Source organism: Pinus tabuliformis, chromosome J (genome assembly GCF_031772625.1).
Source record: "Pinus tabuliformis cultivar Carrire ecotype Pingquan chromosome J, CPIR1, whole genome shotgun sequence".
Lineage (NCBI taxonomy): Eukaryota > Viridiplantae > Streptophyta > Pinopsida > Pinales > Pinaceae > Pinus > Pinus tabuliformis.
The window spans coordinates 998831342-998855934 of record NC_142295.1 but is presented as its reverse complement, the minus strand read 5'-3'; the positions used below and the strand labels follow the sequence as shown (position 1 = coordinate 998855934).

The 24593-nt window shown below is 38.8% G+C and overlaps 1 protein-coding gene across 1 annotated transcript in view; it reads left to right on the top strand.

Moving 5' to 3' along the window:
- LOC149230211 (uncharacterized) overlaps nucleotides 1–24188 on the top strand; it is a 221519-nt gene extending 197331 nt beyond the window's left edge. The window contains exons 19-28 of the mRNA XM_089376012.1: nucleotides 20463–20507; nucleotides 20638–20666; nucleotides 20771–20892; nucleotides 21144–21191; nucleotides 21292–21416; nucleotides 21500–21903; nucleotides 22004–23195; nucleotides 23301–23360; nucleotides 23479–23598; nucleotides 23702–24188. Coding sequence (XP_089232138.1) covers nucleotides 20463–20507; nucleotides 20638–20666; nucleotides 20771–20892; nucleotides 21144–21191; nucleotides 21292–21416; nucleotides 21500–21903; nucleotides 22004–23195; nucleotides 23301–23360; nucleotides 23479–23598; nucleotides 23702–23725 — 2169 coding nt within the window. The 3' untranslated portion in view covers nucleotides 23726–24188. The remainder of the gene's footprint in view (nucleotides 1–20462; nucleotides 20508–20637; nucleotides 20667–20770; nucleotides 20893–21143; nucleotides 21192–21291; nucleotides 21417–21499; nucleotides 21904–22003; nucleotides 23196–23300; nucleotides 23361–23478; nucleotides 23599–23701) is intronic.
- Nucleotides 24189–24593: the final 405 nt, after the last annotated feature.

Sequence of the window (24593 nt, the reverse complement as noted above, 5' to 3'; positions counted from 1 at the left end):
ATATAGGTGTCGTCCATTCTCATTAGACATATCAACTTGCTGGAGAATATGTCTGAGGCAGTTGTGGTCTTGGAGGAGGCCGAAGTTTTGTTTGTGGGTTATATTCTAGGGCCGAATCCGTCCTAGTAGGACAACTACAACGCATGAAGGTTAGGGCTGAGGTAACAAGAGATGTTTGTAATTCTGTTTGTGGGTCCAAAGTATAACAGAGGCATATCGGATAAATCTGTGGAGGATGTGGGTTGTGTTCTCCTTGTTTAGATAAGCCGCAGGCCTTGAGATTATTGGAGGAGCACTGCAGACCTATTCTGGGCTAGCTGGAAGGAATGTTAGGCCCTATTCTCATAGCAGAAGACAAGCTACATGCAGCTAGGGTTGGCTACAAGAAGAAGGATGCTAGCCGCAACAATTGAAGGCAGTGGATGGACTGATGTTGTCTACGATCAAGCCCTAATTAGGTTCTAGATCCACAGTTGTTTCATCATTGTGTTTGAGTGTTCAGTATATCACTATATTGGGGTTCATTATACTCAAAGAAGAAGGCCGCTCTATCTGGTCTAGGACCGAGGTCCTTTTCTAACATTCTTTGTAGTTAATTTGTCTATTATTGATCTCTGGTTAGGGCAAAATTTGACAACGATTGTAGCTTTGCCTGGGCTGCATCTTTTTCATTTGTAATTCTCTCTCTCTACTGAATATTTGATATCAATAAAAAGAAGATTTGATCAAGGGTTTCCCCATCTTGGGGTTTTTCCTTGGCTTGAGCCAATTCCTGAGCTCTCTCGTCTTGACTTGTCTTCAACATTTATCGTTCATGTTCTTTCCTCAGTTACTATCATATGATAATGTTTTAAGAGATTGCTTAAGGAAATGAAAATCAAGCTAACATGAAGTAACTATTCTATGCAAAGAACATGTTAATCCAAAATTAACATGGTATCAGAGCCAAGTTAGACAAGCCCAAGCAAGAGAGACTGCAATTCAGCTGAGAGGCGTGATATTCTACTTTGAAGGAATGACTCATCAGGTATGTAGCTGGAGTAAGAGATAGCACAGGAAATGATTTTTTTTTGAGATCCTTGCATTGACTCTGGAATTTTTCAATAACCCTTGAGGTTTCGTACTGACATGATTTTGCATAAGATATAAGAGTCTAGCAGTGATTTATATGTGAGAACAAGAGGCAACTCAAAATTTAAGAGGATTTGAGTTCATCAAAGACTGGCCTAATCGAACAAGAGGCCCAGTATTGACTTGATTCCTATTGCTGAAATTGTTGTAGCACCTCTGTAAGAATGAAATGCTAAAAGCAGTCATTCAGACCTCCTTAAGAACAAAAGTTTTTGGATTCTTTAGTTTGAACGCCTATCATTTCAAGTGGGAATATGGAGGAGTAATAGTCCTATTATGGCATAGGATTTGTTGGATACATGCAAGTGTATTAAAACCTCTAAGGGCTCTGTCTTCAGGCACTTCTTATTTGACATCTACATAAGACATAAGGCACGACTATATGATGAGGAGACTTCATGAGTTTCAAGAATGATCTGAGTTTCAAAGGTTGCAAATTATTTTGGAAGATTGCAGATCTGGGTATAGAAACTCATCTATACGAGTTTGAGGACTTATTTAATCACCTTTTTTTTCTACCCTAGAACAAATCGACCTGTCTTGCAGATTGTACACAGTCCGAGATTCATTAGGCCTGAATTCTCTTGAATCTGATTTGAAGTTCTGATCCAGATTACAGTTTGTTAAGGTTTTCATAAGCAGTTGTTGGAAATTTGTGGCCTCTCCATTACTCTCTAAACAAGGTATGTACAAAGTTTCAACCTAATTACTTGACATACCCTAATTTGGTTATTTGAACACCTTGTTCTGTGCCCTAACCAAAGCTCCAAGAGATAACTCAATTATGGTACCAATTTATCTTGTTACTCAAGATTTGATGCTCTTTACAAATCTGGTTTGAAGCGTAATGACTATAGCCATTTAGACCCTGTGGTAGGGCATTCCTTGGTAGACTATTGAACAGAAGTATGATAAATATTTACTAGGGCCTAAAGAACAAAAGTGTCATTGGCATAACTCACTTAAGTTTCATACAAGAAGATTTCATAGTTCGAAAGGCTAGTTGTTTATGTATACATCCGATGTAGAATAAGTTCAATCTTGCAAGAAGACTCGAAGACTCCTATGGTCCAAGGGTTTCTCAACAGAAATCTTGATTAAGACTCAGTTCCCTGTAAGACCATCTCAATTTTTAAGGACATGAATTGTAAGCTGTAACATCTCCAGAACTTGATCTTCATAGTGACAAGGCAATAGGCATATATCTTCAGGACTTCAGAAGTACATCAACTTAATTTGATGTCTGTCTTTGCACAGTTGAAGGAACTGAATTAAGTGGGTAGCTTCATCATTATCAAGTTCTTCATTAGACGATAGAATGACTTTATTACATCAGTATAAGGATGGGTACAAGTCAGAATTGTGACATCCAAGTCACAGAAAATAGAAAAGCTAAGATATTGAACAGCATTCAAACCCCATCATAACCGTTCAATCTAGTTAAGGATCTCTCCTTCACCTTTTGTAGGGTTCCTGAAGCAGCTCATTTGGTTCTGAAAAGAGCAACATGCAAAGTAGTGATAGCAACACCTTCAGCATCACGGTACTGTTACAATAAGAGAACTGAAGGTTGTGTAAATCTGCAACGAAAGCACCCTTATTGTTTATGAATCAAGCACTCCTGATCCTTGAAGCAAATATGAGGCAGAAACACCTTGTGATTCGAATCAATATTTGTTGTGGCCAGTTAGCAGAGGAATTCTGAATGATGGTACTATATAACCTGGAAGTGTCTTTTGCATAATGACAACTTTCTTCATGAACAAAATTGTATTAACTGTAGATGACTATTAAACATAACTCTGACCTCCAGGAATATTGTTATAATAGCTGCATTGGTATGGAGAAACCTTGCTTGATATAGATGGTAGTAATCTTTGGTTTGTTAATTGAACAAGAGAGACTGCCCTTGCATATGATTTGGTAATTGGAAGTTTGCTGCTTAATAAATCTTAAAGATGAGGAGCAGATTTATGAAGGCCAGGTTTCCAATTGGAGCAATACTTCAGAGGGAGCTCTAAACACTTCTTGCCCAACGTTGTCATGACAGCCGATTGTCACATGATCCATGGCAGGAAAAGGGTTATGTTTCAGGTGACTCGTTGATTATATTCTGGCAAGATCATTGTCCCTACATTTAGAGGGAGTTATGGACAAGACATGATGATTATTGATGTTGTCTGTTTGATGATCCTCCCGTTTATTAAGGTAAAACATGCGTTGACTTTCAAAGTCTAGATCAAAGACCTAGCTCAAAGGTCTGATAACATTGTGAAGTTGTTGGTCTGCATATTGTTGATTTGGGGTAGCATCGGATATGCTCTAGCCATGAAAATTGGTGGAGAGGCTAAAGCACATGAGATCTCCAAGACCCAGAAATCGTTTTGGAAAAGTCCATCCGGATGAGGAGTTATTAAAATAATTAATATTTTTAATGAGTTCCTAAGTTTAAACTTAGGAAAATACAAATTTTAATGGGTATTAATAAAGATAAGGATGAGAAGCTTCTAAGAGACGAGGATCAAGTCTATTTTAATCTTAGCCGTTGATTAGGGACTTAATCTCGGCTGTTGATTCATCAACAGGAAAAGTATAAGAGGAGGCTTGAGGGTCAGTTTGACATATACCAAGTGAGACCAGTCAGTTCGATTTCTGGAGCGGGGTTTGCTGAGAAATTCAAACTAGTGATTTGGATTGTAGTGAGAGGCAGCGAGTACATAACATAGAGGCAGGGATAGTGCCTGAGGACCAGCGCAGAGTTTAGAGAGGCAAACCCAGAGCCAATCAGAAAGACGCAGAGGTAGCTGGATTGCGCATTGACTGGAGGGCTTGCGTGGGTGATGCAGAGAGGCCAAGTGCTGACATAGAGGATCTAGGAGTTGTGCAGAGGCTAGCTGGGCTGATGCTGAGCCTAGGGGAAGAGCTGAAGGATCTTTGTGGTATGACTGCCGTGTGGTTCTCTTTGTTAGATAAGCCAGTTTGGCACCCTAGTTGTACTCAAGAAAGTTGATTAATAAAACCTTCCTCTACTGCACTGGTTTTCCCGCATTGGGTTTTTCAGGGGATAATTGTCCAAAAATAACTGTGTTGATGTGTTTGATTCTTGTGCATGTATTTGTTTCTATATAATGGTGTGACATCTGTAGTAGAATTCATTTTAATATTTACTGAAGGGATTTAGTACATAACTTATTGGAAAATAAGTAGGTAAAATAAATCAGTTACTGCAGTAATAGAATTTCTGTTTAGAAATTTTCACACATGAGTATCTTGTGGGATCCTTGGTATTCTTGATTGGATAGTTGCTTATTAAGATGTCTTTGTAATACACCGTTGGAATCTAAGATTCCATGAAAATTTTGATGTTGGCTTGGTTGTTAGTATGATGGATGTAAAGAGCACATCTAGTACTATATCTCTTGATTCGGTTGCTCTGGAAGCACTACTAAGGCTGAATATATATAAGCAACAAGTATGGCTTGGTATGAAGCAAATTGTCTAGTGAAGCCATTTTAACTTGCGTTGACAACACCAATGTATATTGCAATATTCTTGAGTGGGAGAATCCATGTTCCACAATAACTACAACTATTGGGTACCACTTTATTTCAACATGGTACATTTAAAAGCCACCAAGCTTCATCATTATTGCTTGAGTGGACAGATCTCACGATGAGCAGGTTGTCTGATGGACATTGTGCACTTTGGAAAATCAAGTTTAAGCTCTCGTCTTCATGAGTAAGAGGGAGCAGTTAAATATTATCTTCATCAAAATATGCAAGAATTGTTAAGTGTCGTCAAGATCTTTTGCTGTAAATCAATATGTTTAGTATGTATACATCTATATGTTGCTAAATGAAGCTATGAGGCTTCCTTTGATCTAGTCTTGACTTTCAGAAAGCAGCTTGGCACTATTCCCTATATGAAGGGATTCTTGATTAAAATTGAACATTGAGCTTTGGGAGCTCCTGGGGGCTTGGGATAATCATTGAGCTATGAATGACCATAGGGTGAGTGGTTCACCTTCCCCTATTGGTGCGCTGTGTACAGGTTGAGTAGTTCACCTTCCCCTATTGGTGCACTGTGTACAGGGTGAGTGGTTCACCTTCCCCTATTGGTGTGCTGTGTACATGGTGAGTGGTTCACCTTCCCTTGTGATACCCCATGGTGGTTGACATGTGTGTAGGGTGAGTGGTTCACCTTCCCCTATGTTTGTGGACACATGTATGTAGGGTGAGAGGTTAACCTTTTCATATTGATGACATATGCATAGGATGAGTGGTTCACCTTCTCCTATGGCATATGAGCAGGATGAGTGGTTCACCTTCTCCTTTGGATACCCTAGTGAGAGTTGTATATAGACATCTGTTGACATTTGGATGTGGTTCATCCTTTCCCCACATTTAGGATGCTCATTCCCTACGATTATTGGTTGACATGTCGGTGGGGTGTGGTTCATCCTTTCCCCACAATTGATTGTTGTGCCTTGTGTTTGTAGGACATGGTTCATCCTTTCCCTACTCTCGATGGTTTGCATATGTACGATGTGGTTTGTCCTTTCCCTACGTGTGATTGTAGGATGTGGTTCTCCTTTCCCTACGTTTGATTGTAGGATGTGGTTTGTCCTTTCCCTACGTATGGTTATGAGCATGATGTGATACATTCATTCCCTGTTATTGATTCAGTATCATCCTACCCATGCAGCCTGGGACACATGGGAAGTACCTCTTATCTGGCCAAGGAGTTGGGAAAAGTGGTTAGGGACCATAAAACTATCGATGGACGCATCAGGTACTGCCGTACTCCCTATGACTAGGATGCTTGGTGTTCTTTAACTTGATCTGGGATCAAGTCTGATTGAGGTTTTACCTCTAAATTGACTTTTGTCAGTAGAGAGTGGTAAAGTCTTGTGACTCACTCTCGATCAATTCTTCTCATTATTACATCAGTGTTCAACAGAGCAGAGACGAGATTCAGAGATGGTTCATGGTGTCATGATGGCGTTATGATCAATGACAGTGGATGATGGTTTGACAGGTGGAATTCTCCCTAGTTGAGAGGGAGAGTTAAAATTGGTAACTAGGGCCAAATTCCAATTTGGTTTGCTCCTTTGAGGGAGATTATTGTGGCACTGATTTCCTCTTTTCGAAAGGTCCAAAATCGACCTTAAGATCACCAAATTTGGACAAGGAATAATATTTATTTACTTAAAAGAAATTCTACAAGTCATGATCTTATTAAGGCGGGAAAAATGAAATTTTAAAATTCAAATTTACCTCCAAAATGTTAAGGCCGACTTCACCTCCATAAGGACAAATTATTATATATATAGGTGTCCTCCATTCTCATTAGACATATCAACTTGTTGGAGAATATGTCTGAGGCAGCTGTGGTCTTGGAGGAGGTCAAGGTTTTGTTTGTGGGTTATATTCTAGGGTCAGACCCCTCCCAGTAGGACAACCACAACACATGAAGGTTAGGTCCGAGGTAACAAGAGATGTTTGTAAGTCTATTTGTGTGTCCAAAGTATAGTAGAGGCAGGTCGAGGCATATCGGATAAATTTGTGGATGATTTGGGTTGTGTTCTCCTTGTTTAGATAAGCCGCAAGCCCTAAGATTATTGGAGGAGCACTACAAACCTATTCTGGGTTAGCTGGAAGGAACGTTAGGCCCTATTCTCATAGTAGAAGACAAGCTACATGCAACCAGGGCTAGTTACAAGAAGAAGGATGCTAGCCGTAGCAATTGATGCTGTCTACGATCAAGCCCTAATCAGGTTCCAGATCCACAGTTGTTTCATCATTGTGTTTGACTGCTTAATATAACACTATATTGGGGTCCATTATACTCAAAGAAGAAGGCCGCTCTATCTAGTCTAGGACCGAGGTCCTCTTATAACATTCTTTGTAGCTGCTTTGTGTACTATTGATCTCTGGTTAGGGCATATTTTATCAAACATTGTAGCTTTGCTTGGGCTGCATCTTTGTCATTTGTATTTCTCTCTCTGCTAAATATTTGATATCAATAATAAGAAGATTTGATCAAGGGTTTTCCCCATCTTGGGGTTTTTCCTTGGCTTGAGCCATTTCCTGAGTTCTCTCATCTTGATTTGTCTTCAACATTTATTGTTCATGTTCTTTCCTCAGTTACTATCATACGATAATGTTTTAAGAGATTGCTTAAGGAAATGAAAATCAAGCTAACATGAAGTAACTATTCTATGCAAAGAACATGTTAATCCAAAATTAACAAATGTACATCAAAGGAACTCATAGCCTTTTGTAAGGAAGCAAGTATTAAGAGGGAGCTCTCCTATAATCTCGAATAAAATGGAGTAGCAAAAAGGAAGAATAGAACCATTGAAGAATGCATCAAGACCTTCCAAAATTCGTATGGGGAGAAGCAACAATGATGGCAGTATACATGCAAAATAGAAATGCCTATATAATTCTTGAGACTATGACACCAAAAGAAGCATTCTTAGGAAAGAAACCATATGTAGATCATCTCTGTATCTTTGGATGCCCTGCCTACATTCACATTCCAAAGGATAAAAGAAAGAAGTTGGAATCTACTAGTTTAAAGGGTATCTTTGTTGGGTATAGTATTTCATTAAAATCTTACAGAGTCTACATAAAAGAAGATCGTAGAAGAAGAAGAAGAAGAACCAAGTGAACCTATGACAATGCACCTACAAATCAAGAAGAAGAAGGACCAAGTGAACCTATTCAACCTACAATCAGTCTTGAAGCAAAGAAGAGGCCAAATTGGTTAAATTCTTCACTTGAAGATGTTGAAGGACATGGAGCAGCAAAAGGTACTTTTAGAGAAAGCAAAAGACTAAAGAGGTACTCCAGATATGTAGCAAATATGTCAAAACTAATTGAAGCAGAACCAACCACATTTGAACATGCCGCTCATCACGATGAATGGAAGAGTGCCATACAAGAAGAATATCACTCAGCCATGAAGAATGGGGTTTGAGAAATTGTTCCTAGACCTAGTGACAAATCTGTTGTCACCTCTAAATAGATCTACAAAATCAAGCATGCTGTTGATGGGAGTATAGATAAATACAAGGCAAGATTTGTAGTAAAAAAGATTCTCTCAAAAGGAAGGAGTAAACTACGAAGAAACATTTGCTCCTACAGCCAGGCATACTACCATTAGATCCTTGATTTCTTTAGCAACTACTATGGAATGGAACATCCACCAGATGTGTTGAAGAATGTAACTAGTGTTGGTCTTCATAATTATATTTGGGTCATGATGTATTTTATTAGTCAAAATAAAATTTTATTGTTAAATAAATTGACCTATTAAAGCATGGGTTTCATGGTCGGGTCAATAGTCAATAGGTCAAAGCACCCATTAAGTGCTCTAGGATTTGTTGAGTCAAAGTCAAATTTATTATGTAAACCCTTCGTGGGATCATGGTATCAAGGAAAGAAAATTTATTTTGGTCATGTTGAACCCTCCATCCTTCACGTCAGCCTCAAAAGCTCTTCTAAATTGGCATCAATTTCATCCTCTACAAGTCAATTTGTCAACTTCTCATGTTGGCCCAAAAAATACAATGACAAACCACTATAAATAGCAAGGTTAACTCGACCTACTGGAACACACTTGGATTTGCGATTTGACGAAAAAGGATGAAGTGCGAAGTACACAATGAAGGCTAATGTTGCAAGTAAAAGATCTTCATTACACGATGAAGGTTGATATTACAAGTCAAAGATCACTATTGCATGACGAAGGGTAAATTTCAGGACATTGTCACTATTGTAGGACGAAGATTGAATTGTAATAAGACTGTTTTCATGTTTGGTTAGCTTGATGGATGGAGGGGTAAAATTTGTGTCAAAGGTCTTGGTTGTCTCACTATGATATGAATCTACTAAGGAAGAGTTTGACTGGGTTTTCCCTTCCTTGGGGGTTTTTCCTTGGCTGAGTGCCTACATTTAGTGTCCCTTTGTTTTATGGTTTTGATAGCTTTTGATGAACACAAAAATAATTATAAGAAGGAGAAGAAGAATCTAATTAACAAAACACAAACATCTATCAAAAGTAAAGATAAATCAATATAATAGATGACCTGATCTCATTGCCCTAGATTTTTCAACATGGTTTCAAAGGTATGGTTAGAATTATAAGGGTAATGAAGATCACATTTGTGTAAGGAAGAAGGGTTTCATGTGTAGCCTTCAAAGCCAAATTATGTAAAGAAGAGAATGAGCTTCAAAATATCATGTTTTTTGGAATTACCTCTGTAATTAGGGCTGCAGACCAAAGCTCAAAATCAGAAGTGCGAAGGAGCCTGGAAGGATCTCTTGGGAGATCCAAAAGGTTAGTCCATTAGCCTACTCAAAACTAAGTCTCTTGAAAGGAAGAACAAAACTTTGGGCATAAATTTAAAAATTCTGTACATGAAGTTTAAGGTTTGTATTTTCCTCAAAATGCCGAAGTTCTGAAGTTTGGTAGTGACCAAATCTCATGTCTGGAATATTTTTTGAGGACTATAAGAAGTCCCGTTATCAAGGGGAAAATTTACTTGTCAAAAGAATCCATACGAAGCTGTATAGAACCTTCATAAACCTATTTAAAATATCTGTCTTAGAGTTATAGTCACTCTTTGAAGGGGCCGAAGAAGTTGAACTAATTGTTGCAATGTCATCTAGATCGCAATAGCTATACATAGGTCTAAAAGATTGCGGTGTTAATTCAAGTGATCTAAAGTTACAATAGTATCCAAAAGTTCGAAGATATAAGAAGATTATAAAAGATCCAAATCAAATGAAGTATCAAAATTGCAGTAAGGTTTGAGAGTCGAAATAAGTATCAATCAACAAAATGATAAGGAGATAGATAAAGTATTCATGAGGTTGGAAAAGCTACCTAGTAAGGGAACAAAACCGACATCACTTCATCAAAAGATTGAAGGTTCAAGCTATAATTGGAGTATAGTTTGAGGGCCTGTTAAAACATACAAAAGAACTCAAAAGTAGGAAGACTGTAGCAACTATGGAAGTTAAAATAACTTGAACAATGTGGCAGGCTTTTAAAAATCATGGTTAACCAAGGTATGTTGTCATAAGGTATGTGTATTTGCATAGTTGAGTAAAAGGTCTTTCTTTGATTGTGTTGAGATTTTCTATGAATATCTTGATCATAGGGTTTGTAGATTTCATCTTTGGAATCTAGGATAATGCTTGAAGTAGAAAACCCTTGTCAAGTAAGAAATCCCTAACCCTAATTTGATAGAAATCGTAGTCCGTGTCTTTTAGTGTTTGTAGTCTTCATACTATTGAAGGTCTTTTTTTTATAAAACCCTTGTTGATATTTGTAAACCCTAGTCTGGTTAGAATCACTAATATTTGGTCTATAGGAAGTCTAGGATGAATGGCAATCCCCTCTAAAGATTCCATGAATTCTCTAGTTTGTTATCTTGCTCTTGTACTTGTATACTTTTCGTGGTACTTGTCTAGCAAATATTGCAGGTACATAAAGAAATGTTGAATTTATGCAAGAGGGAGCTCTTCAATGGGAAACCCTACACGGTTTGTAAAAGAAGTAACTCAAGGTACGTATAAAGATTTATAGTAAAATCTTCTTCATATTACAAGTAGTAGTCATTTTAAAATTTGTTCTATATTACTAACTCTTTCATGTCTAGGATTTCAAATCTTAAAGATTCTTGTTAGGGTGATTAATCATTAGATTGAATCTACCCTTGTTATATTATCATTTTGATCATTCTTATGAAACCCTAACCTTTAGGGTTCACTGTAAAACCCTAGCCTCTTGATGCTAAGGGTATGTCGATGAAACCCTAGTCTACATAGGGTTTGTACAATGAAATTCTATCCTTGCTTAGGGTATGTTAACAATAATGTTGAAACCCTAATCCTCTTAGAGTTGTTAATAAAGAACCAATGATGAAAAGTCTATTCTTATAATATTTAGGGTTTTGGTATGGTTATGGTAAAATCCTAGTCTTTTAGGGTTTGTTGTTATTGTCCTAATAATAAACTGAAACCTTAGATCTTTTTGATAAATTAGGGTTTGCTGCTAATAAGACAAAACCCCAAATTTTAGGGTTTATGAGCAAGACCGTTGTATTAGCTAATTTGAGGTCCTAGGAATGAAACCTTAGGTATGCATTCTTTCGTATAATTGAAACCCTAGCTTGATTAAAAGTATTGGATATCTAACTTTGACATATTGATGTTTGTGTCTAGGGTTTACCGAAGTAAGTTTTGATATGTTGATACCTTAGATATGCACATATTAGTATGCTAACTTGATTGTTGATGTCAAAAGTTGTGTCTAGGGTATAGAACAAAACCCTAATAGGAATTGATACTCTTAAGGCATGATTATATTGTTTTTGATTATTTAGATTTGTTGATAAAATCTAGGGTTTGCAACAAACCCTAGTTAATTCTAACATGAAAAAGTATATTGTTGAAACCCTAGGTGTATAATACTATGATTGATTGACTTGATTTGGTTGTTGATAGTTAAGAAGATGAAGTCTAGGGTTTATGAGAAAACCCTAGCAAGAATTAAAGTCTAGTATAACCTTCGTTGATTATGAACCTAACTAGGTTTAGGTATCTGATGTCTAAAGTTTGAATGCTTTGATGCTTCCATTATAATGATATGACTTTTGGCATAGTTAACTTGACGCTTCTATATATTTTTGGTTGTACTTGCTATTAAAGTCTTGCAGGTACATAAGATGTTCATGGTTGAAGATAATACCGATAAGCATGATGAAGGAAGCTATGAGAATGATGATGATCAATATGAGCGTGATACCATAAGAAAGAAATGAAGCCTTCAAAGCATGAAGTTTCTCCGAAGCTGCCAAACTCTCGAAATTGAGAGGGAACCTAGATAGAAGAAAGGGTATATATCCCCAGTTGAGAGCGAGGGCATATTATGACAGTGAATACCTTGAAGTAAGCAAAAGTACTACAAATGAATGTTCATGTTTCATGAAGTTGCAAACAAAGACTCTAGAAGATTTGAGGATGTATTTGGTGTTGTTGAAGAAATGAAAGAAGAAGAAAGCTTCTGACAAATTGTTTATGGATAACTTTATCATGAAAGTAGCATCAGAATGATTGAGGACCCCAAAGGTTTGTGTTTACTTATATTTGAAAGTTTATTATTGATTGGGGTTTTTGTTTGTATAGGTAAATCTCTCCATAAAAAGGTTGAATACCTTAGAATCATGCTTAGATAAATGGATATATTTGATTTAGTTGATAGGGAGAGATGAAACATCTTATGGCAAGATGCTTGGGAGGACATCTGGCCGACCTATGTATTGATGTCTAGATCTTGAAGAGGGAGGGTGGCGTTGGTCATGGAGCTCCGACCTTGGATACACACCTAGATCCTTGGGTTGGTGGTAGAGCTTCAAAGCCTGATGGTACCTAGAGTGGCTAAAACTCAAGTGATTCGAGTTGACTCAACTCTTGGATTTAACCAAGATCTTTTACTTTCGTGATGTAGTTAGAATTGCATTTAAAATAGCATAAAGGAACATATATGCATGATGTAAAGAAGGAACATGACAAGAATCAACAACATAAAACTCAAGGCATTGATAACAGAGTTCGTCTAGGAGGGACTACATCTCCGGGCCCTAGTGTCAAGATGGTGTAGGCTGCTGCATGAAGTGCTGTCAATAGTGATGATGTACATAAGAGGTGACGTTGCTATCATACAGTGAAAATGCCCTCACATAGGAGTGGCTCCAAGAGATGTTCCGCTGCAGGAACTCTCATTCAAAAAGGACTCCTATCAGTATGACCTAAACTCATGCATGATGATAATGAGCATCCCACCAATATGGCATAAAAGGGATCTCAATGCAAACATACATGGCAATGCATGAGTATCCCATCAACGTAACGACAAAGAGATCTCAAACAAAACATGACGAATCATGACAACAAGTACATCCCACAAATGATTCCGCGTCACATCAAGCAGGAACCATGAAACAAGTAAGAAATAAGATCCCACATCAAACATCAAACATGGATCTGTGCAACACAATGCACCTCATAGCAAAAAGAAGTAAATGAACACATTGCATATACCTCACATCCTGGGGCCATCTAAAGAAAAGGATGTCAAACTGCTGAAGCTGGTTGTACCATCAATCTCGCAGCGTCGAATCTCAAGGAAATTGCTGCTCGCACATGAATGCTGACACTTGCACTCCGCTTTGAAAAGTGGCCGAAAAATGAAATGATCAAATGGAATGAACCATCAGATTTGTGGCATCGAATAGTGTAAAATTGACTGGCAAATTTCTGAATTCTGAGAAAATGAAAATCTGGGGCTTAAGGAATCTTTTAGATTTCCCTTAGATTCCTCAAAGATTCCCTCCTCTGGGTCGTCTGAAAATTTGCTGCTCAGATCGAAATTCTGACTGCGCCATCAGGTTCGTGTCGCTGAGAGGTGTAAAATCGACATAAAATTTGTCCAATTTGGATAATGGCAAAATCTCGCCCTCCTGGAAATTGGCTTAGTCATGGTTTCGCCTGCCTCTTCTCTGGGCTCATGGTTCCACCTGCAAATTAATAAAAAATAATGTCTCGAAAAACGTGCTCCCCTCCTCCTGGGCACACTGACAAATGAGTTTATATAATTTCCCAAGGAGGACCATTGGCGGATTGGTAAAGAAATCGAATTATAAGGAGGTCAGGTGGTCAAACCCCAACCCCTCCATATTAACACACCATTAGTTTTATTTTAAAACTACATTAATATTTTTCGGGTCGGGTCCGCATTGGGCGGCCCGCCCCTTAACCTCTGCTGACCGGTTGGGTGTATTAACTATGGGCGAATGTTGTATTGAATGGTTGGCGCATTGTGTTAAGTTATAGCGGAGCGCACATATTAATGGTGTGCAGCTAATATTTGTTTCGCTGTATTATGGGGCCGCCTGGTGGGGGTTGGCCCACGTGGGCCAGGCGGGTTCAATCCTTGCTGGCCCCACATTAACTCCTTTGCGTATGTTATGGTGGTTTGGGGGTGTGGGCCGGGTCCACTGGAGGTGGCTTGCCCATGCCATATGTAATATGGTTTATGTGTTGTGGTTGACTGGGGGGTCTGGCGGGGGTCATGGCTTGTTGGCCTTTTAATAATTTTGAGATTTGTAATATAGTTTGGGAATGGCGGGGGTGGTGGCCCACCACCTCCTTTATATTTTTTTTGATTTTTATTTTATAAAAACACATTTTTCAAATTTGTCTAATATAGGGGATATTAGACCAATTAACGATCCGACAAATTCGCTTGCTTTCAGAGCTAGGTTTCATGCCCTGGGGTCGGTCAAATTGTAGGACACTTAAACCTGGCCCATAGTCCAACTTTGACCAAAACTTTGATTGGCTCGTTCTCCCTCATACGAGCTCGGATCGACGAACCGTTCACACTGTTACAAATAGAACGACAAGATCTACGCTCTGGTCCTGGTTCGAAAGCATTCTGATCACTTTTATTTTTGAGCTTCCATAAGCCTCTTTGTCCTGTGTGTGTCTCTGGAGCCACTTGGATCAATCCTCCCCACTGAGGAGCTTTTGGTCCTCCAAAAGCATGGAAAATAATCTACAACTTCTTTGTATCTTGTCTGCATCACAAGCGTCCTGAAAAGGTCTCGCTTCCATCTCCTTCACCTTTGTTTTTCGGAGCCTTAAGCGATGAGCTGATACCTACAACTTCTGCAACCTGTAGTACATTGTTTTTGCAAATTACATGCTTGACTTTCATGACCAACTAATGACCCAAGCATCCCATACTTGCCACGAGTTTATAACACATACTCGGTGGTCAAGTTTACATCGAAATGGAAACAATACCCCAGCTACGAAAACCATATCATTGTTGCTCCAACAAGTGATGGAAAACACATCACCACTGCAACACATGATTTACAAAGATAAGGCCAAACACTATTTTTGCTTTGACAAGTGATGGAAACACAACATCACGTCCACAATTTAACATGCGACACAAACAGGACTAGACATCATTGTTGCCTAACAAGTGATGGAAAACACTTCATCACTTTTACACATTAAAATGCAACAAATGATTTACAAAAGCACGACCATGACAAGCTGACATATTTAGAAACCATTTTTCACTTATCAATGTGAATGGGTCACCCCCCTGTGGTGGTTTTGCTTGTCGAACAATTGTTTCACTTGGTTCATGCATCGACGCTTTGTCTTTAAGGCGCTGCTCTAGATGGAGCCTCCAACAAGTGGCTCTTTGATGGCCACCTTTGTTGCAATGACTGCAATACATCTTCTTCCTCTAGATCTGCTTACCATGTTTCTTTACCTATTGTTGAGAGGGTCTTTCATGCCTCCTTTTGTGTGTTGCTATTCTTTTCCAACACTTAGAAAATGTATGGTTATGTAATCCACAAAAGGTACATGTCTTTCGATTCCATGATTTATGTCCATCATTAACAACATGACTATAATTGAAATGAACATTCGAATATCGAGATTGGTTATACCTTTCCTTGTCGTCTCTGATGTCATTGTGGCGATGAGAGCTTGCCTCAACTCTTTCCCTACAATGGAAACTACCATGGGATGATGGGGATGTGTTCCCATCATTTTCTTTCCTCGACGATTTCAATGATATCTCAGAAGAATCTGACACCTTCGAGCATTCTCCTTTGGTGTATCTCAAGCCTGCAAATTGAGGTCTCTGCACAACCTCCAATGGTTGAGTTATGCCTTGGTTATTAACACCACGTTATTTTTCCTCCTCGTGCCTTGTCCTGGTAAGGAGCCTCATGTTTGTCCCTATAATTGGGATCTCCAAATCTCCAACAGAAGTCATACTATGTGAAGACGAAATTGAAAGGAAATCAACATCTTTTACCTCCTCTGTCGATTTGGAAAGAACTGATGAGGGCTTCTCATCATCTATTGTTGGTGGTTCGCTAGCTGTCTCGGCACATTCCCCATCTTCCTTTCCGACATAGCCAAGTCCTGCCTGACGGGGTAATTCTTCTACTTTGATGGGGTTGACAATGCCTTGGCCATTAATGCCCAAGCCTTTTCCTTCATAACCCATTTTCTTCAACAGTTTGGAGCCAATTCCTGTGGTATGATTTTCAAAAACAACGAAATCATCATCAGGACACATACATGAATTCAGAGAATTACTTTTTACCTCACATGGGTCACACTGTAGCTTTTCCAAGGCCTTGTCCTTAGCTTGCAGCTGTTGTAGCAAACTCTGTTTTTCCTCTTTCTCTTCTTGTAGATGCATCTTCAATTCAACGTTCTCTGTTTGAAGGTTTTGGTTGTTGTGCTTTAGTTCTTCCAGGGCCTCTTCCGTGGCTCGCAACTGAAGCTGCAATCGCTCCTTTTCCTCTGTCTCTTTTTGTAGAGATTCATACATTATTTCCACCCTTTGGGAAATTTTGAGCATGGTCTCATACATCGCTTTTTCATCCTTTGTCGCTGCACGTTCCATTGTTCACACTTGCAATTCACATCCACGCAAAGACCGCTCTGATACCAAACTTGATCTGAGTTGACTCAACTCCCAGATTTAACCAAGATCTTTTACTTTCGTGATGTTGTTAGAATTGCATTTAAAATAGCATAAAGGAACATATATGCATGCTGTAAAGAAGAAGGAACATGATAAGAATCAACAACATAAAACTCAAGGCGTTGATAACGGAGTTTGTCCAGGAGGGACTACGTCTTCGGGCCCCAATGTCAAGGTGGTGTAGGCCGCTGCATTAAGTGTTGTCAATAATGATGATGTACATAAGAGGTGATGTTGCTATCATACAGGGAAAATGCCCTCACGCAGGAGCGGCTCCAAGGGATATTCCGTTGCAGGAACTCTCATTCAAAAAGGACTCCTATCAGTGTGACCTAAACTCATGCATGATGATAATGAGCATCCCGCCAATATGGCATAAAAGGGATCTCAATGCAAACATACATGGCGGCACATGAGTATCCCATCAACGTAACGACAAAGGGATCTCAAACAAAACATGACGAATCATGACAATAAGTACATCCCACAAATGATTCCGCGTCACATCAAGCAAGAATCATGAAACAAGTAAGAAACAAGATCCCACATCAAACATCAAACAAGGATCTGTGCAGCACAATGCATCTCATAGCAAAAAGAAGTACATGAACACACTACATATACCTCACATCTTGGGGCCATCTGAAGAAAATGATGTCAAACTGCTGACGCTGGCCATACCATCAATCTCGCGGCATCGAATCTCATGGAAATCGCTGCTCCCACGTGAATGTTGACACTTGCACTCCACTTTGAAAAGTGGTAAAAAAATGAAATGATCAAATGGAAAATCTGAATGCACCATCAAATTTGTGGCGTCGAATAGTGTAAAATTGACTGTCAAATTTCTGAATTCTGAGAAAATGAAAATTTGGGGCTTAAAACCTAGATTCCTCAAAGATTCCCTCCTCCGGGTTGTCTGAAAATTTGTTGCTCAGATCGAAATTTTGACTGTGCCATTAGGTCGTGTCACTGAGAGGTGTAAGATCGACATGAAATTTGTCCAATTTGGACAATGGAAAAATCTCGCCCTCCTGGAAATTGGCTCAGTCATGGTTCTGTGTGCCTCTTCTCTGGGCTCATGGTTCCACCTGCAAATTAATAAAAAAATAATGTCTCGAAAAACACACTCCCCCTCCTCCTGGGCGCATTGACAAATGAGTTTATGTAAAATTTCGGACGGATGTCCCAAGGAGGACCATTGGCGGATTGGTAAAGAAATCGAATTATGAGGAGGTCGGGTGGTCAAACCCCGACCCCTCCATATTAACACACCATTAGTTTTATTTTAAAACTGCATTAATATTTTTGGGGTCGGGTCCGCATTGGGCGGCCCGCCCTTAACCTCCGTTGACCGGTTGGGTGTATTAAATATGGGCGGATGTTGTATTGAATTGTTGACACGTTGTGTTAAGTCACAACCGAGCACACATATTAATGGTTGCGGTTAAAATTTGTTTCGCTGTATTATGGGGCCGCTCGGTGGGGGCAGGCCCACATGGGCTGGGCGGGTTCAATCCCTGCCGGCCCCGCATTAACTCCTTTGCGTACGTTATGGTGGTTTGGGGGTGTGGGCCAGGTCCATCGGAGGTGGTCCGCCCACCCCATATGTAATATGGTTTACGTGTTGCGGTTGACTGGGGGGTTCGACGGGGTCATGGCCGTCGGCCCATTTTAAAGATATTTTGTTATATGGTGCAGTTGGGCCGGCGGGGGTCATGGCCCGTCAGCGTTTTAATAATTTTGAAATTTGTAATATAGTTTGGGGGTGGCGGGGGTGGTGGCCCACCACCTCATTTATATATTGTTTTGATTTTTATTTTATAAAAACACATTTTTCAAATGTCTAATATAGGGGATATTAGACAAATTAATGATCCAACAATTTCGCCTGCATTTGGGAGCTAGGTTTCATGCCCCGAGGTCGGTCAAATCGTAGGACACTTAAACCTGGCCCACAGTCTAACTTTGACCAAAACTTTGACTGGCTCGTTCTCTCTCATACGAGCTCGGATCGACGAACCGTTCACATCGTTACGATCAGGACGACAAGATCTACGCTCTGGTCCTAGTTCGAAAGCATTTTGATCACTTTTACTTTTGAGCTTCCATAAGCCCTTTGTGTCTTGTGTGTGTCTCTAGAGCCACCTGGATCATCGAGTCCCCTTCGTTCCACCCAGATAGAATACCCTGGTCAAGTATCTAGTCCATAGCACTGAGTCTTAGTTTGGGAGTCGTGCCCACCCACAAGGTTTCAAACTAGTGACTTTGACACAAGGAGTACCTTTAACAATACATCGTGTCACTGTCTATTATATGCCTTGTGGGCTTAATAAAAAGGACGACATGGGGGTGGGCTTTGATACAGTTATGTGTGCACACTATACAGGTCACAAGATCATTTTACATAATGTCTCTAGGTGCAACCACATGTTCAACCATTACCTCAAGGTGCTTCCATGGCTCCATGCTAGGACCTTAGGGGAATATGAACTTTGCCAATGGTGAAAAACTCCTCACTTTCCACCATTGGACCCAACACCTTTGGGCCAACTCATTTTATTTTAATCTCAAAGTTATTAAATATTTATCTGGTTGACCTGACTCTGACTGGTTTTACTGGGCCTGGACAGGTCTACCTGGTTCCAGACCAAGCTGACTTGGTATGGTAAAAGCAAGTCAGTTTAGGCATCTATTCTATTTAAACCGGTGATTCCTTGTCAACTTGGGTTGGTTGTGTAACTATGGTAAAACCTCCAGTGTCAAGCCTACAATATATTCTGACATGTGAGAAGCCATATGAAGACTACATTTATTTTACAAAACTGGTTGATTCACTCATTCAGAGAGGATATGATCTGACGAAGGACAAGTTCCATACATGTGACTGCTTGATGAGTTTCACATGTTCACTTGTCTGTCCCTCAATTGTCAATATGTACGTGTTATATCTTCAGTAGCATCACCCTGCTCCTTCATGAGATGGTTCACTTCTGGCAGAAAGCAGTCATAGACAGTTATCCCTGCATTGCTAGTTCAACCTTGCCCATTTTGTTTTTGTTGGGCTCGCTAGGATTAAATGTCTTGCTAGGATTAAATGTTGACTATATATATATATATATATATATATCCAGTTCTTATGGATATTTAATACCTGCATTGCTTACTCATTATTGTACCTTTTATAGTCCCATTGGACATTTATGGTCGACAGCAGAATTTCATAGTTATATTGAATTAAATTAATATTAAAAATAAAATTATTTTGTTCTAGCATTGCATTTATGTTTTCCACGTAATCCATGCATGGGAAACCCTCAGTGACTTCACTGCTGTTGATGGATGGTAACCAGGGTAAACTGTTAGCATAGAGTATTATGCCTGACCTGGCAGGCAAAGTGAGTATTAACATATCACATATAGCCAGCCTGGGGACTTGATCTGGAAACCTCTTATTTCAATTCACAGCACTTATCCACTTAAGCTAACCCACTGAGCTTTGTTCTAGCTTTGCATGTCAAAGCTGCCCAAATATTTCCAGCACTGGGCATTTCTCTAGTTTCACAGAATGGCTTTCTACATCATCATCACTATAACATAGGAAGGGGTTTCCTACGAAATTGATCCTGTCATTGCAATTGTGTAAAATTTGCTTTTTATTCAAGGTTTTAACTGACGTGTAGAAAACTCATGTGCTCTTATGCTAAGGATCTATCTTTGTCCAGGTCTCGGAGGGAATAGATTTTTCAGATGAAAATGCGAGGGCTGTTGTATCCTTCCGAACATGTAATGAGAAATTTAATAGAGTTGCTACTCAGGCTAGCTCTTTCAGGAAAGAAAGTAAAATAGAGTATAATCCATGCTTGAATCTTTATTTTGAAATGCCTTAACGAAGAGTAGGTTGTGGTTGGCATTCCGTTTCCGAACAAGTAAGGCCTCTCATCATAATCTTTTCTCCCATTTTATAGAAGCAGTGCCCTAGCTACATATTTCATATGCCACTTATGACAATGTTATAAATTGCTGTCAACAGGAAAGATATCCAAGTTGAATTAAAGAAAAGATATAACAATATCTACAAATCTTCCAAGAACCTTCTTAGTGGAGATCAATGGTACTGTCACCAAGCATTTCGTGCATTAAATCAGGCCGTGGGTAAGTCTTTAAGCATACTATTATTCACTGATACAAATAAAGAAGGCATGCACATCATGGCCCCTACTTTTAAATTCAAATACTCTACCAGTCATTTTGCAAAGTGTACTTGCTTATTCTTACTGTTATATTATTATTTGTTTTCTATATGGTTTATGACTTTTATAGTTTTTCTTGATTGTGATATAAAAGGATCTGGTTAATTAATGTTTACTAGTTCCCAGGATTGAACTAATTCCTCATTGTGGCAGGTCGTTGCATTCGGCACCGTCTTGATTTTGGTGCAATCATTCTACTGGGTAAATATGTTTTTCATCCGACACAAAAGCATTTGGAACTTATAGTTTGACATTGCAGCATTGGAAGGGTTCTGAACTTAACAATGGTCTCTTATTTCAGATGAACGTTTCAAAAAATCTGGTAATTTAGAGTACATGTCTAAGTGGATGCGAAATTCTATCAGGCAGTTCGACAACTTTGAGCAATCTCTTGAAGGGTTACACAATTTTTTTATTAAAGTTGAGGTAAAGGTGTAATCTATATTACTTGTTTGTTAAAATGTTTTGCTTATGAAGAGATCAATGCCTAATATCTGACATTTAATCAGGATCAAAAAGCAGAATTTGATGCTGAGATCAGTAATCTAATAACTAGAACTTGTGTGATCGATGATTCTGATACTGTCACATGTAAAGAAAACATCTCTGCTTCAAAAATGAATACCACTAATAAAGGGGTTACAAAAAAGGCAAACCGTAAAATGCAGGACTTCTACAGACAAATTGATCAGGAAAATAATATAACACAGGAAGTCACGAGTGCTAGTCAGTCAATGACAAAAAATGATCCTTCAGGTGATTTTAAGATGGACACAAATAAAGATATGTCGACTTCCACATTAAATATCATTAATGACATTCAGAATAAGCCAGCAATTCAGAGAAAAGTGGACGCTTCTTTTAGTGCCGAAGACCATGCAGATTCAGCACAAAATATTCACACATATTCCAAGTAGGTTAGCATTTTATTTTGCATGGTGCTTTCCAATTATACGTTGTAGTGGTAGTAACTTCCAATGTTGAATTCCTCGGTTCTATTTCTTGATGACCAGATACTTTGCACGATCTCCTTTGCGGGAGACAAGTGATATTCAAGGTTCTGTTTTAACAGATAATAGAGAGAACACGTCGACAAAGATTGATTCTTTTAGTGCCAGTCTCTTATCACAGGCTGAGATTGAAATTGGGAATCACTGTTCGGACCAGAATCTTTGTGATATCGAAACACCAGCACGAACAGCAGTTGCTATTGGGTCAGGCCAACTTTCACATGGTTCACCAGATTTGGGAAATAATTCTGGTGGATTTTTTGGTAGCGAAAGATTGAATCCTTTGAATTCAACACCAGTAAGACGTTCAGAAAGTAGTTTATTCTCAAAACAATATTTGTCAAATTCCGTAGGTATGAGCGGGAATTCCTTGTGCAGGAAAAGGAGGAGTCCGATCAGGATTCAGTTGGACGATGACATGAAAACAGTGCTTTTCGTCCAGCCAACAGAAAGAAATGATTTAGACCAACAATGTAAAACAGAATGTGGTACGACTCCAGAAAATAAGATGGTGCAATGTGAGAAGCTTGGGAATGCATGCTCGGAAGAGAGTGTGCCAATATCTATTTGCAATCAATCTGTATCTAAGTTGGTCCCTAACTCAACTACTCGGTCGTCTGTGATTGAGAGTGTGAACGGAAGTGGTAATAGGTATGGAGTTTTATTGCAAAGTCAAAGCATGGAATCGTCAATGTTGCAAGCTCAGAATCTTCAGTCAGATATCTCAACTTGTTTGTTAGAACATCATTCTGAGAGTACAAGTTCACCCAACACAAATACGACTGAAAAGATCTGTCTCGTATCATGTTCTTACTGTGGTAACTCTTTTGGCTTGCCTGAAAAGCAGTTCCTTGTAAGTTGTATTGTAACTTCATTGTCAAAATCTCATTTTAACATTTTGGAAAACAGAAACCAAGAATGTCTTCCTACTGGAGACAATATTCAAGACAGAACCGCTAGGACTCCTGTTATAATCTCAGACATTAAATGTTTGAATCAACATTTCTCAAGAACTGACCCATCTCAGGATTCATTGGCTAGTAGCAAAGCAGATAATCAAAAGAAAAGCATATGGGTAGAGGAGGATGGTTGTGTGTTCAGGGCCTTATTCTGTCCTCAGTGTCAAGCTTCTAATGCTTGTGTGGGCGTTCATGTCATGGCCACTGATGTATCCAATATATCTTTGCTTGATAAGGTAATTTGAATAGTCCTCCTTTTCTAGATAATATTCTGTTCTAAATGAATTCATGATGTACTTAATGGGAATCATTTCAATGGCACCTGGTGTCATGGTTTGCAGGTTGTTTTCTTCAGAAATCATGTGAAAGTAGTTGATGCTGAACTTGTAGCACAGAGAGAGGTCTGTTATTTCCCACTACCATTTGACCAATAAAAACTAAATAATTTCTGTATTGATTATGTAATCAGTCTTTCATTTATGAAGGTTTTATTTAAAGCTCCTATGAATGGTCATCTAGGTCCAAGAGCATGGAATCAAATCTGATACTAGCAAGGGCTTGAATATTTCCTCAATTGAGGACTACTCATATGGCTTCAATATAAAGAGACCAAGATGTATGGCTGTATCCAAAACAAAGGTATTTAGAACACTTTTATTGGGCTTCTTGTCCAAACATCTTGGGATTTCTTGTACTCTTTTTTATCTTATTCATTATTTTGTTCTTTGTTTCCACATTGCAGTTAAGGCTTCCAAAGAAAGAATAGTTTTCGAAGAAGACTCAAACCTCAAAGGAAAGAATGCTGGTGCATGCTGTGCTGATTTGTTGCCATCTTCCTTGTTCTTTGCTGTGATTGGAGTTTCCAACAAGGAGCGACTGCATGTATCAATGCATCGGTGCATTTGTTTCACATGGAAGAGGTCTTACTGATGTAATGAATGCATTGCTGTTCTGATTGCCTAACTTTACCTGTCTGGCAGGTGCTGGATTTGCACGTTTATTGTTATAATATTTCTTATCAAATAATGTGGCAAGTCATTGCAGTCATTCGTTCTGATATGCCACCCCATTCAAGGCTTGTAACCTCAGTACATTCTCGCTTGCCAAGAAAAATGTCACTGATGGTAATAGCATCATGGTTTTAGAGTGAGCCAATTTGTATATAATCAGTTACATCCCCTTGGATGCTTGAATGCAAGTTCGTTCTTGCTTTGCAAGTGAAATATCATTCAGGTTTAGCATTATTAATCATCTGAGCCATCTAGTAATTATCTTTCAGTTTTTGTCTGTGTTCCCTAGGCAGGAGATTTGAATTCATGTCATGAATTGTTCCATTGGGTGTCAGGGTTCCTTTTGTTTATAGGGATATTAATCTATTTACGATGTCTACATATAGTTAAACAATTCTATGAAAGACTGCATTTTTTTTTGGTTGTTTCCTTTGTTTGGCTTATTTTCATCGATCCAAATTTTTTAAATTTAGAATAGTGTTTGCTTTAAATTTTATAGTTTTATGTTATCACGTTAGTTCATATATTATGTCTCTCTTACCTGGATATAATTTCTAATGTTCCACCAAATTTCCGGTACCTGAATATAATTTCAAATGTTCCACCAAATTTCCGAGATCGGGG